This window comes from Hemitrygon akajei, chromosome 9, assembly GCF_048418815.1.
Source record: "Hemitrygon akajei chromosome 9, sHemAka1.3, whole genome shotgun sequence".
In the NCBI taxonomy this organism is placed as follows: Eukaryota; Metazoa; Chordata; class Chondrichthyes; order Myliobatiformes; family Dasyatidae; genus Hemitrygon; species Hemitrygon akajei.
The window spans coordinates 52,561,276-52,575,602 of NC_133132.1; the positions used below are offsets into that span (position 1 = coordinate 52,561,276).

Sequence of the window (14,327 nt, forward strand, 5' to 3'; positions counted from 1 at the left end):
TTAACTAGAAAATGAATTACTAAGCGAAAATATTATAAACTAAGTAACTGCCATAAGGCAGCACAATGCTTCGAGTGTTTTCCATGTTGATGAGGGTGAGTACAAATGACTGATTTACAATAATTTAATTGTGAAAGTGCGCTTGATTTATCGTACAATTTCATTGGACCTCTGTGAACTACTCATCAATTTTATTGGTCTACTGTTATGAGGCAAAATGTTTACGAGGCGGCATGAAAAAAAACCATGCATTAGCCGCTCTGGATTATAGGCCGCAAAGTTCAAAGCTGTTCAAAATGTGGGAAAAAAGTAGCGGCTTAAAATCCGGAATCTACGGTACTTGGTTCTTGAATGGGTATGTAAATTGTCTTTTCTCACCAGTGCTTCTTCGTTTCCTTTACAGAACCATAAACCTCTAGTGTTTACAAAAACAATGTTTAACAAAACAGATATAGCACTTCAAGGTAAGTTTGTTTTAAGTACATAGAAGTTGACCACAGTTAATAATGTCTGATGTCACAACACTTGTGTTTTGTTTTCTATTTTTAAAAATGAATACTTTGAATTCTGTACAATACAAAACCCACTCTCCAATCCCTTTTAGTTTCCTTCAATATTTTCTAGAATAGCTTTGTTTTGAAACAAATCTTTATAAGTTAATTTTTTATGGAATTAATGTTGCATTGCAAAATTAATTTTCAATTGGTTTCAATTATCATTTCATTTATCAAAGAAAACAATTACTTTTTTTGATCTAGTACCCAAAACAAGTCCACACTGAGAAATTTTGGCTTTTTAACATAACGTGAAGCTCTTTCAGGTTTGCCATGTTTTCAGAAGAGTGGTTTCCTTTTGTTGAGAGATCAGAATAAATATTTATAAGAAATTGTATAGTTCCATGGCTAATATGGGAGAACAGATATGATGGCTGAAATGACCTAGTCATAGCTACTGTATATAATGCGGGAGAAGTATAAATTCTTAGGTTTTCCATCCTGAATAATGTGTTTTGTAATAGATTTTCTACTTTTCCCATCTGGATCTTTATTGAAACAAGCTAGTTAGCACAAAGACAAATACTTCAGTTGTTAGAAACACGAAGCAAAAAACTTAGGGAATTTTGCCTGATCCTCTATATTCTCGTTGGTAAAGCATTCCAAGTGTTAACCACCTTGTCAAAAATATTTTTCTCATCTCAGTTCTGAATGCACAACCCTTTATTTTGAGATTGTGATCCTTTATTACAGACAGATGAGTGAGGGGCATATATTATCTCAACAACAACCATCTTATTCTACTGAATTCAACCAGACCAGTTTCTCTTTGGAGGTCATTTGATTGCTAACCTGCCATCCCAGGAATCAGCCTGATGAACCTTCATTGCACTACCCTCCATTGCAAGAGAGGGGTAACGGAGCTCCAAAAGCTGTGGCTATCTTTTGCGAGTTTTTTTTTTTGCCTCATCCGTCTTAAATAGATGACTTTTATTTGTAAACTGTGATACTCAGTTTCCATACTGGCTGTAAATGTCATTGACACTACGAAGCCAAAAGGTAAATACTTGAAGACAAAATATAGAGCAGATTACTGTAACCGATTGGTTACCTCTTTCAAAAATTCTTAGGGGATAAATGATCTTTACCATGCTTCAGAAGTCTATAATTGAGCTGTTAATGCTTCTGTCATTGCGGTTTTATGTTATCTATTCCACTTGGTAAAGCTTGGACTGGCAGTGAAGTCAATTCTCATCACCAGACAACAATGGCAGCAAAGCCTTATAGAATTGTCTAGTGTTAACTTGTCTATGCATGGGGACCATTAAAAATACTTTTACATGTCACAAACTTGCTACCTCAGCTGTTGCCATCATCTCCTTCATTGATTATCCTATCCAACTCACAACTGGGCTTTAAAATCACCCTGGACCATATCTCCAATTTTCACCTACTATGATGTCAACTTACTGGACTCTTTAATTACTCCAATTTAATTTCTCTGGCAGTTTTCAGACTGGTCTTTGACCTCTCTTTGCCACCTTTTTCCCTCCTTCATTGTTACCAAACCTCAGGTTTGTTTTTGTAAGGTTATAAGATAACTCTTTAATATGAGTGACGAGAAAACGGTTTTATTTTCTCCTGTATTAGTCCTGCTGAAGAAGTACAAAATGAGAGAGAACTTCAGTTGCTGGAAAACTGAAATAAAATGTAAAATACTGGATATGTTCAGGTCAAGCACCATCTGTAGAAAGAAACAGTTGAAGAACTTCAGAGCTGGGGAAGCTGGGAAGGTGTGCATGTTTCACTTTTCAAGAAGAGGGAGGGGAGGACAGAATTAAGGAAGTACAGTGATATGGAAAGCAGAAAAAGATGAACATTACAGATTTGTGTTGATGTGGAGAAGCTGAAACACTGGCTGATCTGAGGCAATTCAATGTGGCTGAATGAGTTCTAAATTATTTTGACAGGACCTAGGTGCAATCAGCTAATTCTAACTGAATGCTGATTCATTTTTACACTTATTTCAACTTGGGAATTGATGTTAATGTCAATGTAATTTTCATGTTTCCTTGTTACTTAATTTCCTGAATATTTGTTTTACTTTGCATACCTGTGACATTTTAGTTAATCTTTCAGTATTCTCAAATGTCATTTTTTTCCAATTTTTTTAAATTATAGTTGTTTCATTCAAGTGTGAAGAAGTATCACTAATTGTTGAATGGTACCTCAGATATTACCCCTGCCACAATGAATTTAATATTAAAGTGAGTATTCTTAGAAAATACTTTTGTGTGGACCTGGAGTGTAGTAAACTTTAGGAACTGTTGGATAATCTGATACATGCAGCGATGTTTAATTCCAAAGTACAAAATTATACTTTTAATTTGGATATTACATTTGGAAAAGGAATGTCTGATCTGTGTGAATTGCTAAAACATTCATCTGGATCAATATTGCATGAAATATTTGTGATCATTTTTCGGCATTGAAATCTTAAAGCAGTTAGTTTTCCATCAGTGGTGGGCAAACTCTTGGAGAGAATTCTTGGGGACAAGATTTACTAGAATTTGGAAAAGCATAGTCTGATCAGAGATGGTCAGCATAGCTTTGTCAGGGGTAGGTTGTGCTTCATGAACCGACTTGATTTTTAAAGGAAGTGACGAAGAAAGTTCATTGAATGTGTAGTGGTGGACGTGGTGTAAATGGATATCGTAAGGTGTTTGACATGGTTTCCTGTGTAGGCTAATATAGGGTCATGAGGCATTGCATGGAAACTTGGCTGTGTGCATTTAGAATATGTTTGCCTGGAGAAAGCAGAGGGTGGTGGTTAATGGAGGATATTCTGCCTGGAGGTCAGTGACTAGTAGAGTTCTGTTCTGGGACCCCTACTCTGATTTTTCTTAAATAATGACTTGAGTGATTATGTTTGCAGATGGCACGAATGTTGGTAGTGTTGTGGATAGTATAGAAGGTTGTCATAGGTTAAAAGGGGTTTGGGTTAAATACATATAGTTTGGCAGAGAAATGGGAGATTGAATTCAATCTGGAAAAGTGTGAAGCGAAACGCCTTGGAAGATCGAACTTGAAGGTAGAGTACATAGTTTATGGAAGGATTCCTAGCAGTGTGGAGAATGGTTTAATCTTGTGGTTTGAGTCCTCAGTTCCCTCTAAGTTGGTAGGATCGTTCAGAAAGCAAATGGTGTGTTGGTCTTCATTACTCAGGGTATTGAGTCCTAGTCAGACCACATTTAGAGTATTGTGCTCATGATAGGAAGCAAAGAGGTTGAAGAATTGGAGAAGGTGTAGAGGAGATTAACCAAGATGGTGCCTGGATTAGAGAGAATGCCTTGTGATTAAAGGTTGAGCAGGCTTGGGCTTTTCTCTTTGGAGTGAGGGAGGATGAGAGTCATAGTGCACGACTAACATCTCTATCCCATTACATCAATGGTCAATACCAGAGGATAGAAACATGGCTCAACCACCCACTCCCACAAACGCACATTCCGAACACTATGCCCCAGCCCCAAGGGCTTCAAAATCCATTAGCTGGTGGCCATCAGGAAAGAGCAGAGGTGGCGTCATCTGCTTCATGAAACTCATCATGGTGTTTTAACTTAGGAGTCTTGTCTAACTCGTGTTCTCTCAACCTGGAAATGTCTAATGATAAAGTGCCGACTGATGTTACTGTGACGTTAATTGCAGTTTATATACCACCAAAGGCGGATGTCAAGCAAGCACTTGATATAGAGTGATATGGTTTTAAAGAAAAAGAAACTACGTACCCTGGCACTATTTGCATCCTTGCAGGGGTCCTCAGTCAGTCTGGCTTGAAAACCTGTCCAACTACCAACAGCACATCACCTGCAGCACCGAAGGCCCAATACACTTAACCACTGTTGTGATAGGTGCTACCATCAAAGATCACTTCATACCTCGATGCATTTTGGGAAATCTGACCATCTGGCTGTCTTCCTCCTTCCTGCATCTAGGCAGAGACTGAAGAGCAAAGAACCAAAGGTGAGGTGGTCATGGGAGGCAGAGGAGCAGCTGTGAGTCAGCTTCAAGTTGGACTGGATAATGTTCAAGCGTTTATCAGTGGACCCGAATGGATATGTAATGGCTCTTGCATACTTTATAAAGATACTCATGAGCAAGTGTATCCCCTTAAGATCATTGGCTGGATTGGTAGTGTTCCGGACTGGTAATTCACGAAAGTACAGAGGTCAGATATGATCTCTGGAAAGCCATCTCACATTAAAACTATCAGTTCTGGATTAAACTCGAATCCCATATGGATGCTCAACAGCTCCTGCAAAGCCAAGCAATATAAGTAACAAGGTTTCGATCCCAGATGAGCTTATGCCTTTTGTGATCACTGTGCAACAGAACGTGGAGGCGTCTTCACAAATCCCCACAGCCCCTGACAACCCTGTGCTTTCAGTCTCTGAGGCTGACATACAAACATCCCTCAGGAGATTAAATCCACAGAAAACAACTGACCCAGCTGGTATACGTGTGTTAATCAACTGGCGAGAGTATTTATGGACATTTTCAACCTTTCGCTTTGACAATCTGAGGTACCACCTGCTTCAATCATACTGATGCATAAGAAGGACATGCTAACCTGTCTCAATGACTATCATTCAGTAACACGTCCACTGTGATGAAGTACTTCCAGAGGTTGGTCATAAAGCAGATCATAAGACATAGAGCAGAATTAGGCCATTCAGCCCATCGAGTCTGCTCTGCCATTCCATCATGGCTGATCCCAGATCCCACTCAACCCCATGCATAATGCCTTAACTCCTACCTGAGTGATCTACTCCAGTCTGCTTACTGTCACAACAGGTGCCAGTTCATTGGCCATTCAGTCAGCTTTGGAACACATGGACAGTGAAGATGTATGCATTTGGATGCTCATCATAGTGTTCAACTATCATTCCTTCAATTCATTACTAAGCTCCAAGACCTCAGCCTCAACACTTACTTGTGCATCTGGATTCCTAATTTTCTCACTTGCAAACCCCAGTTCATACAGATTGGCAAAATCTTCACATCATCGTCAAGCACAGGTGCTCCACAAGGCTGTGTACTTAGCCCCCTGCTTTCATCACTTTATACCTGTGTGCATAAATTAGGTAAAATCATATTAATACCTATGCGTGGCTAAGTATAGCTCCAATGCCATATTGAAGTTTGAGGCCATTAATGTTGGGCGAATGAAAGGTGGTGACGAATCGACACATAGGAGGGAGCTTGAAAATCTGGTTGAGTGGCACCATAACAAAACTTATCACTCAACATCAGCAAAACTAAGTAGCTGACTGACAAGAGGAAGATTCCAACAGTCCATGAGCCAGTCCTGATTAGTCCATCGGGGTGGACAAGGGTCAGCAGCTTTAAATTTCTGGTATTATCACGTGTATTCTGGGACCTGCATGTAAATGCTATCATAAAAAAGGTACAACTGCACCTCTGCTTTCTTAGAAATTTGTATAGATTTGGCATATCACCAAAAATGTTGAACTTCTGTGTCTTAAACTGGTTGCATATCACCCTATATGGAAACACTAATGTCCAGGAACAGAGAAGTCTGCAGAAAGTGGTGGATACACCCCAGTTGAACTCGGGCAAAGCCCTTCCCACCATTGAGCACATTTACATAGTGCTGCCACAAGAAATCAGAATCTATCATAAAGTATCTGCACCATGCAGGCAGTGCTCACTACTTGCTACTACCATCAGACAGGAGAAGCCATGGGTCCCACACCATGAGGTTCAGGTATAGTTATTGCCCGACACCATCAGGCTCCTGAACTAGCATGACCTTCAATCACCACAACTCTGAACTGATTCTACAACCTGTAGACTCGCTTTCACATACTTGACAACTCGTGTTCTCAGTTTTTGCACAATTTGACTTGTTCTGCCCAGTGGTTGTTTGTCAGTCTTTGTTTTCTAAGCAGTATTGTATTTTTTTCTGTAAATGCTCACAAGACAATGAATCTCAAGTTAGCAGATGATAACACGTGTAATTTGCTAATAAGTGTTGCTTTTGACTTTAAATGAGTGTAGGAAAGTTTAGAGGAGATGTCAGAAGTAGGTTTTTTTTAAAAAAAAAGTGAAATGTGCCTGGAATGCACTGCTGGGAGTGGTGAAGGAGGCTGATACAATAGGAACATTTAAAAAAACTCTTGGATATGCAAACAGATATAAGGAAAATGGAAAGTTAGGATGGAAGGGTTAGATTGATCATGGCATAGGTTTGTGTGGTTTGGCACAACATCGTAGGCTAAATAGCCAGTTCTGTACTGTTCAACGGTCAGCTGTACAGTTGCTTCTGGTCTTCATATTATTTCTTAAACAATTTAAGCAGATCAATAGAAGTTGTGTGTCATGTAAAGTGCTCATATTATAACCAGACTGATAGCTTAACTGTACTTTCTTTTATCAGGATATATATGACACAAGATTTTCCGGTAATGGTGATACCAACAGCCTTCAGCCTCCCCGATTAAGCAGTGGGCAATATATTGAATACAAATCTGATAGCATTGTTTGCAATGAAAAAATTCAAGTCTTCCCTAAGTTTAATGTAAGTATTTTGAAGAAATATTAAAATTAATGTACATTGTGTTATGTCCATCAGTCAGCATTTTACCCTTCTCTTTCAGATGAGCAAAAGTCTTCCAAAACCTGTTGTGGTACAGACACCAAATGCAATTGAGGTAACAAATAGAACTTATTTTGTTAACCAAATATTTCCAATTGTTTTCAACTAACTCAAGTACTAAAAATATGTCATGTTTTGGATTTTTGAATAATTTTGAGTTAACAGACTATTGTCTGTTACTGTTACATCAGTATATTGCCTTCAATTACTGACATTGGCATCTATTCAGTTAAGTGCAAAAATCCAGAAGATATTTACCAGAAATCTTTTCTTCCACCTCAGCATCTAATTTTTCAATCTATATTTACATTTATTTGCATAACTTGAATCTTATCATAGTTTATGTTGAACTGTGTGTCTTCAGTCTAAGTCTTATTTATTTTGTCTGTTTCAATATTCCTTGCAAATGTCACTTTGTGACAAAAACAAATTGCCTGGGGGGGGGGCCACGGGGAGATAAATAATGAGCACTGCACCCATGGTGCCTGAGGCAAGCAGTGTCTTAAACCTCATCTCCCTGCTTATCCTTGGTATTCTGTTTATTATCCAGCTTTTATAAAACAATCAAACTATCTAAAACTCATAAAGTGAATTGGTATCAAAAGAGGCTGCTGTCTCTGAGTCCTATAAATAGTACACAGATTTGGTTTGCTCCAGAGACACTTGAGACTGCAGATGGTAGAATCTGGAACAGGAACAAGTCAGGGATTTGCAGGCGAGTTACTGAATGGAGTTCTGAAGGATAGGATCTATCAGTATCGCGTTAGAGACAGTCTGATTAGGAAGAGTCAGCGTGGCTTTGTCCATGGGAAGTCATGCTTGATGACCCTTTAAGGCTTTGAAGAAGTAACTAAAAAAGGCAGTGAATGTTGCCATCAAACTTTACAACTCCTCCCTTGGAGTGTCAGACACTCTGAGCCAATAGGCTGGTCCTGGACTTAATTTCACTTGGCATCATATTATTTAATTATTTATGATTTTATATTGCTGTATTTCTACACTATTCTTGGTGCGACTGTAACGAAACCCAAATTTCCCTCGGGGTCAATAAAGTATGTCTGTCTGTCTATTTGGACTTCAGTTAGGTCCTGCATGGTAGGCTCACCTGGAAGGTGAGATGCCATAGAATCCAGAAGGAGCCAGATAGGTGGGTTTAAAATTGGCTTAGAGGTAGGAAGCAGAGGGTGGTGGTTTAAGGTTTTTTTTCACTGAATGGAGGCCAAAAACGAGTGGTATCCCAGAAGGGTCGGTGGTTTTGACCCTTTTTGACACTTATTTGTATTTATCTGAAAGACTTCAATGTGAAGCACAAGATTGATCACTATGGAAGACACAAACAAGTTTTATTGATCATGAAGAATGTTATGTAGATTACAGGGAGGGGCATTTTGATTAGTTGGGTATATGTTGAGGAGTGGCAAATGGAGTTCAATGAAGATAGGTCTGAAGTGATGTGTTTTTTTTTGCAAAATCAAACCAGTATAGGAATGAATAGTAAGGCACATGGTAGTGTATTGGAATAGGGATACTTGGGAATAAATTGTATAGTTCATTGAAAGCAGTGTCACGGGTAGATGGTGATAAAAAAGGTGTCTAGTATACTGACCTTTATCAATCAAGGTATTAGGACATTGTCACAGTTGCATCAGTCATTGGTAATGTGTTTGGAATACTGTGTACAGTTTACCCTGTTTATAGGGAAGATGTGCTTAAACAGGTAAGAGTACAGGAAGTGTTTATGACAATATTGCCAGGACTAGAGAGCCTGAGTTATAGGGAGAAATTAGCCAGGCTTTAGTCCTTGGAAATTAGGAGGATGAGAAGTGAACTTATAGAAATGTTTAAAATGATGAGGCATAAATAAGATGGTTTTTTTTCTTCCACAGTAGGGGAGCCTAAAACACTCTGATAGGTTTAAAATGAGAGGGGTAAAATTTTAAAGGAGCATGTGGGACAACATTTTCATTCAGTAGGAGGAGCAAGCTGCTAGAGGTGGTTGAGGCAGATTAAACAATATGGAGGGGTAGGGCTTAGAGATTGTACAAATACAGAAAATTGTAACCAGCTAAGTAGGCATCATGTTTGGCAAGTACTCCTTGAGCTGAAGGGCCTGTAACAGTGGTGTATTGTTCCAACTCTTACTCTAACACAGCACTGGAAGAACCTGTTAAGTCAGGTACCATCTACGTAAGGAAGTGGGCAGTCAAAGTTTTGGGTCAAGACCCTTCATTTGGACTGCTCTCTCTTTTTCATAAGAGAGGACACTTTTTTTAAAGAAACTAAAAATTGATACTGAAACACTTTTTCTTGCAGGGCTTAACATGTAAATGCAGGGTTTATCTTTCTGCTGGCTAAGGTATCTAGACCAGGGAGTACAGGATAAAAGTAAGGAGTTAGTTATTCAGGGGAAGAAATGACCAAGATGGTAGGTAATCTTTGGAATGCTGTACCCGAGGGCCATGAGGCTTGCTTGTTGCGTATATTCAAGAGAAGTTGATTTTTGAATTTTAAGGTAATGAAATTATATGAGGCAGAAAGGTGACACTGAGCCAAACTATGAGGCTTGATCTTACAAAATGGCAAATGCAAGCCCAGTGAGCTGAATTTCCTACTGCTTACTCTTTAGTTATTGGATTGTTTTATTAGTTCCTGCTGTGCTACTTCACTGAAACCCTACTGAAAATTCAAATGGATCACATCAATTGGCTTGACTCATATCTATTCTGCCAGTTGTAACCACAATAACTAATAAAACAGAATAGTCAAACAAGGTTCCCCTTTCACAAATCCACAGCAGGTTAACCCATACTATTATTTTCTAAATCATCTAACCACTAAGTGCTGAATTCCCATGTCCCCTTTGACTGCAGTTAGATAATCTGGTCTATGGTTTTCCTTCCCTGCCCCCCCCCCCCCCAAACAGTTTAATAATCTGTTGCCTTCCAGTCCTTGGGAGCAGTTCTTGCAAATGAGCTATTGTTTATTGTCATAACTTTAACAGCAGTTTGCAAATCTCTGGCCACTTTACTCATGTACTCGGTGTCTCTAAAGAAATGTCATAACGAAAAGAAACAAGGTTTAGTTCAACATGAAACGGTCTTAAATCGGAATAAAAAGCAATGAGTGAGGTGGTCATCAGAGACTGGCAAACTAAAATAATAGTTAGTGCTTACTTATCATACATTACCAGATCTAAAATAACTTGTTTCTCTCAAATGTTTATTATAAATAAGTTTCTTTTATGAATTTATCCTCTTGATGTTTGCATAATTCTAAAAGGAAGTTTTTTTTTGTTCCATATACCAATTGACAAAATAAGTCAATTATACTGGTTACAGTTTTTTATTTTGTTCTGCTGCTCTAGTCTTGAAAAATAAATCCATTAAGCACCTTTCATCCAACATCTACTTGTATCAGTTGATCACAATCTGTATTTCAAGCTAACCAGATATAACATTGATATTTTATTTCAAGAATGCAGAGGTAAACACCAACACTGATGTCAAGGGCACTGCGAGTCTTCATTTATCTGAAGGCAGTAAGGTATTGCATCTTTTCTAATTGTTGTGTTGTTATAGACTATTGTCTCCTGATTTTAATGTGTTAACAATTTGTTCAGTGATTGTAGTTACTGATCTACTATGTGCATAATTCTATCTTAACTGATCAGTTGAAATTAGTTTATTTCAATTTAAACAAATATTTTTTTCTCTAGGCTATTCGTTCCTTATGGAAAAGAGATGTTACAACAAAAAAGGTAGAGAACTATTGCTGTTAGTCTTTTCAAATTTTAATGGGTAATGACCAAATTTGCGCCTACAATAACAATGTATTGCATAAGCTAGAAATTAGTAGTAACAGTAGAAACAACCAGAAGTAATAGATGTCTTGATACAATCTGGATTGAACTGAAATTTTTCCCTTGATTTTTGACTTCAAACAAATTGTACATTTTTTTTTGTACTTCATGATGAAATTGTCGAACCCTACAGTTACTATATAGTATTTACCCTTAAGGTTTTCACTGGGGCATCTGCGTGTAAGGAATTCTTGGTGAAACTTGATAGTCATTTATTCGGAGTCTTGAAGCTGTCTTCTATTCTTTCTCAACATCTACTTGCACTTCGTCACAAGATAATTTTAGATAAAATTTCAACAGAACCTATGGATTTTCTGACAGCTAGCCAATGGTCCATTGGTATGGCAAAGATGAATAAACTGATCTCAATGTATTTCAAGTTGTATTTGGAAATGTTTACTGAAAAACTAGTTCTACTAACAGATAACTATTAAGCATTTTTTTTTTTGTTCCGTAGTATGATATTGTGGCGCAGACCTGGCGGGACGGTCCTTATCTATTTATCCTTTCCATCAGACCTCTCAATGAAAGAATTAAAAGTAACTGGAATTTAACAGGTGAATTCCAAACCTGTTTTATTTATTAAAAGAATTGGATTTTATAGCCTATCAGTTTTAATATCAATAGCATATGTCGCAATGTTATTTTGTAGCAGCAGTATGTTGTAGTACATAAAACTATAATTTACAATAATATGTATAAAAATGAAATTAAATAAGTCATGCAAAAAGAGGAAAAAACAGAGGTAGTGTTCGTGGGTTCATTGTCCATTCAGAAATCTGATGGCAGAAGGAAAAAAGCTGTTCCAGAAATACTGTAGTGCTTTCAGGCTCCTGTGCCAGCTCCTTGCTGGTAGCAATGAGAAGAGGGCACATCCTGGGTGATGGAGGTCCTTAATGATGGCTGCTGCCTTACTGAGGCATCTCCTTTTGAAGGTGCCCTCGATGCTGGAAAGGCTGTTGTCCATGATGGAGCTGGCAGACTTTTCAACTTTCCCAATCCTGTGCAGTGGCCCCTCCATACCAAATGATGATGTAACGAGTTGGAATACTCTCCACACTAAATCTGTATAAATCTGCAAGTGTCTTTGATAACATTGCAATTCTCAAACTCCCAATGAATACTGCCACTGCCATGTTGCCCTTGTAATTACTTCAATATGTTGGGCCCCAAGTAGATTCTCAGACGTTGACTCCAGGAACTTGAAACTGCTCACCTTTTCCATTTCTGATTCCTCTGAGGACTAATGTGTGTTCTCTCTACCTCCCCTCCCTGAAGTCCACAATTAATCCCTTGATTTTACTGATATTGAGTGCAAGGCTGTTGTTGCGACACCAGCTGATCTATCTCTCGTGTACACCCCCTCGTTCCCATCTGAAATTGCCAACAATAGCTGTGTCATCGGCAAATTTATAGATTGCATTTGAGCTGTGCCTAGCTACAGATTTGTGGGCATAGAGATGAGAGCAGTGAGCTAAGCATGCATCTTGAGGTGTGCCTGTGATTGTCAGGGAGGAGGAGATGCTATTTGTAATGTGCACACTTTGATCTCCTGGTGGGGAAGGCAAGGATCCAGTTGTTGAGTGGTGTACAGAGGCCAGGTTTTGTAGCTTGTTGATTGGAATTGAATGCTGAGCTGTAATCAATAAATAGCAGCCTTGATGTAATTAGTACTATTATCCAGGTTATCAAAGGCAGAGTGAAGAGCCAGTGAGATTGCATCTGCTATAGTCCCATTGTGGAGATAGGCATATCGCAGCAGGTCCAGGTCCTTAGACTGGTGTTGATTCTAGCCATGACCAACCCCTCAAAGAATTTCATCACAGGAGATGAGTGCCACTGTGTGATAGTTGTTGAGACAGGTCTCCCTGCTCTTCATAGGCACTTGTCAGCTTTTTTGAAGCAGATGGGAACCTCTGACTGTAGCAGTGAGAGATTGAAGGTGTCTTTGAACCCTCCACCAGTTGGTTGGCACAGGTTTTCAGAGCCCCTCCAGTAAAGAAAAAGTTTTTGAACCTTTTGCAAATATCTGGTTTTCTGCATTAGTTACTCAAAATGTGGTCTGATCTTCATCTAAGTCACAATAATAGAGAAACATAATCAGCCTAAACTGTTATCACAAGAATTGTACTATTTATCGTCAATACTGAGTACACCATTTAAACAATAACAGTCTAGGTCCAAAAAAATATGAACCTCTGGGGTAATGCCTTCTACAAAAGCCTTGGGTGTTCCAATCAATGAGATCAAATTGGAGGTGTGGGTTCCAGAGGTGCCCTGCCCTGTATATTTAATTAAAAAAGACGCACTGTCAGATTATTGATGGAACCTGTTCTTCTCAAAAAAGAAAGAAGAAGATTGTGTCCACTATAAGAAAAACCCTGAACAAGAATCATCTTCATAGAAGGACACCATGGAAGAAACCACTGCTCTCCAAAAAGAAAACATTTCTGTACATCTTAAGTTTGCAGAAGACTACCTGGATGTTCCAGAACGCTTCTGGGGCAATGTGCTGTGGACAGATGAGACCAAGGGGAACCTTTTTGGCAGAAATGTACACTACTGTGTTTTGAGGGAAAAGGACATTGCACACCAACACCAAAATCTCCTCCCAACTGTGAAGCATTGCGGAAGGAGCATCATGGTTTGCCACTGCTTTGCTGCCTCATGGCCTGGTGGACAGCTAGCAATTGTTGAGGGAGCAATGAATTCAAAATTGTATCAAGACATTTTACAGGAGAATGTCAGGGTAGTGATAGTCACCAGAAGCTTAATAGAAGTTGGATGGTGCAACAAGACAATGATCCAAAACATGAGTAAATCAACAACAGAATGGTCTAAAGAGAAAATTTGTGTTTTGGAATAGTCAAGTCAGATCCAGACCTTAACTCAATTGAGATACTGTGGCATGACCTGAAGAAGGCTGTTCATGCAAGGTATCCCAGAAATGTTGATGAACTGAAACAGTTTTGTTTGGAGGAATGATCTAAAATTCCTCTTCACTAGGTCTGATCAGCAACTACAGGAAACGTTCAGAGAAGGTTATTGCTGCTATCGGAGATTCTACCAGTAATTAAATACAAGGGTTCACCTACTTTTTCCAGCCTGTCCCATGAATGCTTAAACAATGTGTTCAATAAAGACATGAGAAGTATAATTGTCTGTGTTATTAGTTAGGGCAGATTGTTTTTGTCTATTATTGTGACTTGGGTGAAGATCAGACCACATTTTGAGCAATTAATACAGAAAACCAGGAAACTGCAAAGGATTGACAAACTTTTTCTTAAACTCTTACCTG

At 38.7% G+C, this 14,327-nt stretch overlaps 1 protein-coding gene across 1 annotated transcript in view; it reads left to right on the forward strand.

Moving 5' to 3' along the window:
• The window catches only part of tmem87b (transmembrane protein 87B), a 52,732-nt gene that overhangs the window by 14,464 nt on the left and 23,941 nt on the right, over positions 1 to 14,327 (forward strand). Inside the window, exons 2-8 of the mRNA XM_073055967.1 lie at positions 404 to 464; positions 2,676 to 2,761; positions 6,952 to 7,092; positions 7,172 to 7,225; positions 10,645 to 10,713; positions 10,886 to 10,927; positions 11,487 to 11,586. Coding sequence (XP_072912068.1) covers positions 404 to 464; positions 2,676 to 2,761; positions 6,952 to 7,092; positions 7,172 to 7,225; positions 10,645 to 10,713; positions 10,886 to 10,927; positions 11,487 to 11,586 — 553 coding nt within the window. The remainder of the gene's footprint in view (positions 1 to 403; positions 465 to 2,675; positions 2,762 to 6,951; positions 7,093 to 7,171; positions 7,226 to 10,644; positions 10,714 to 10,885; positions 10,928 to 11,486; positions 11,587 to 14,327) is intronic.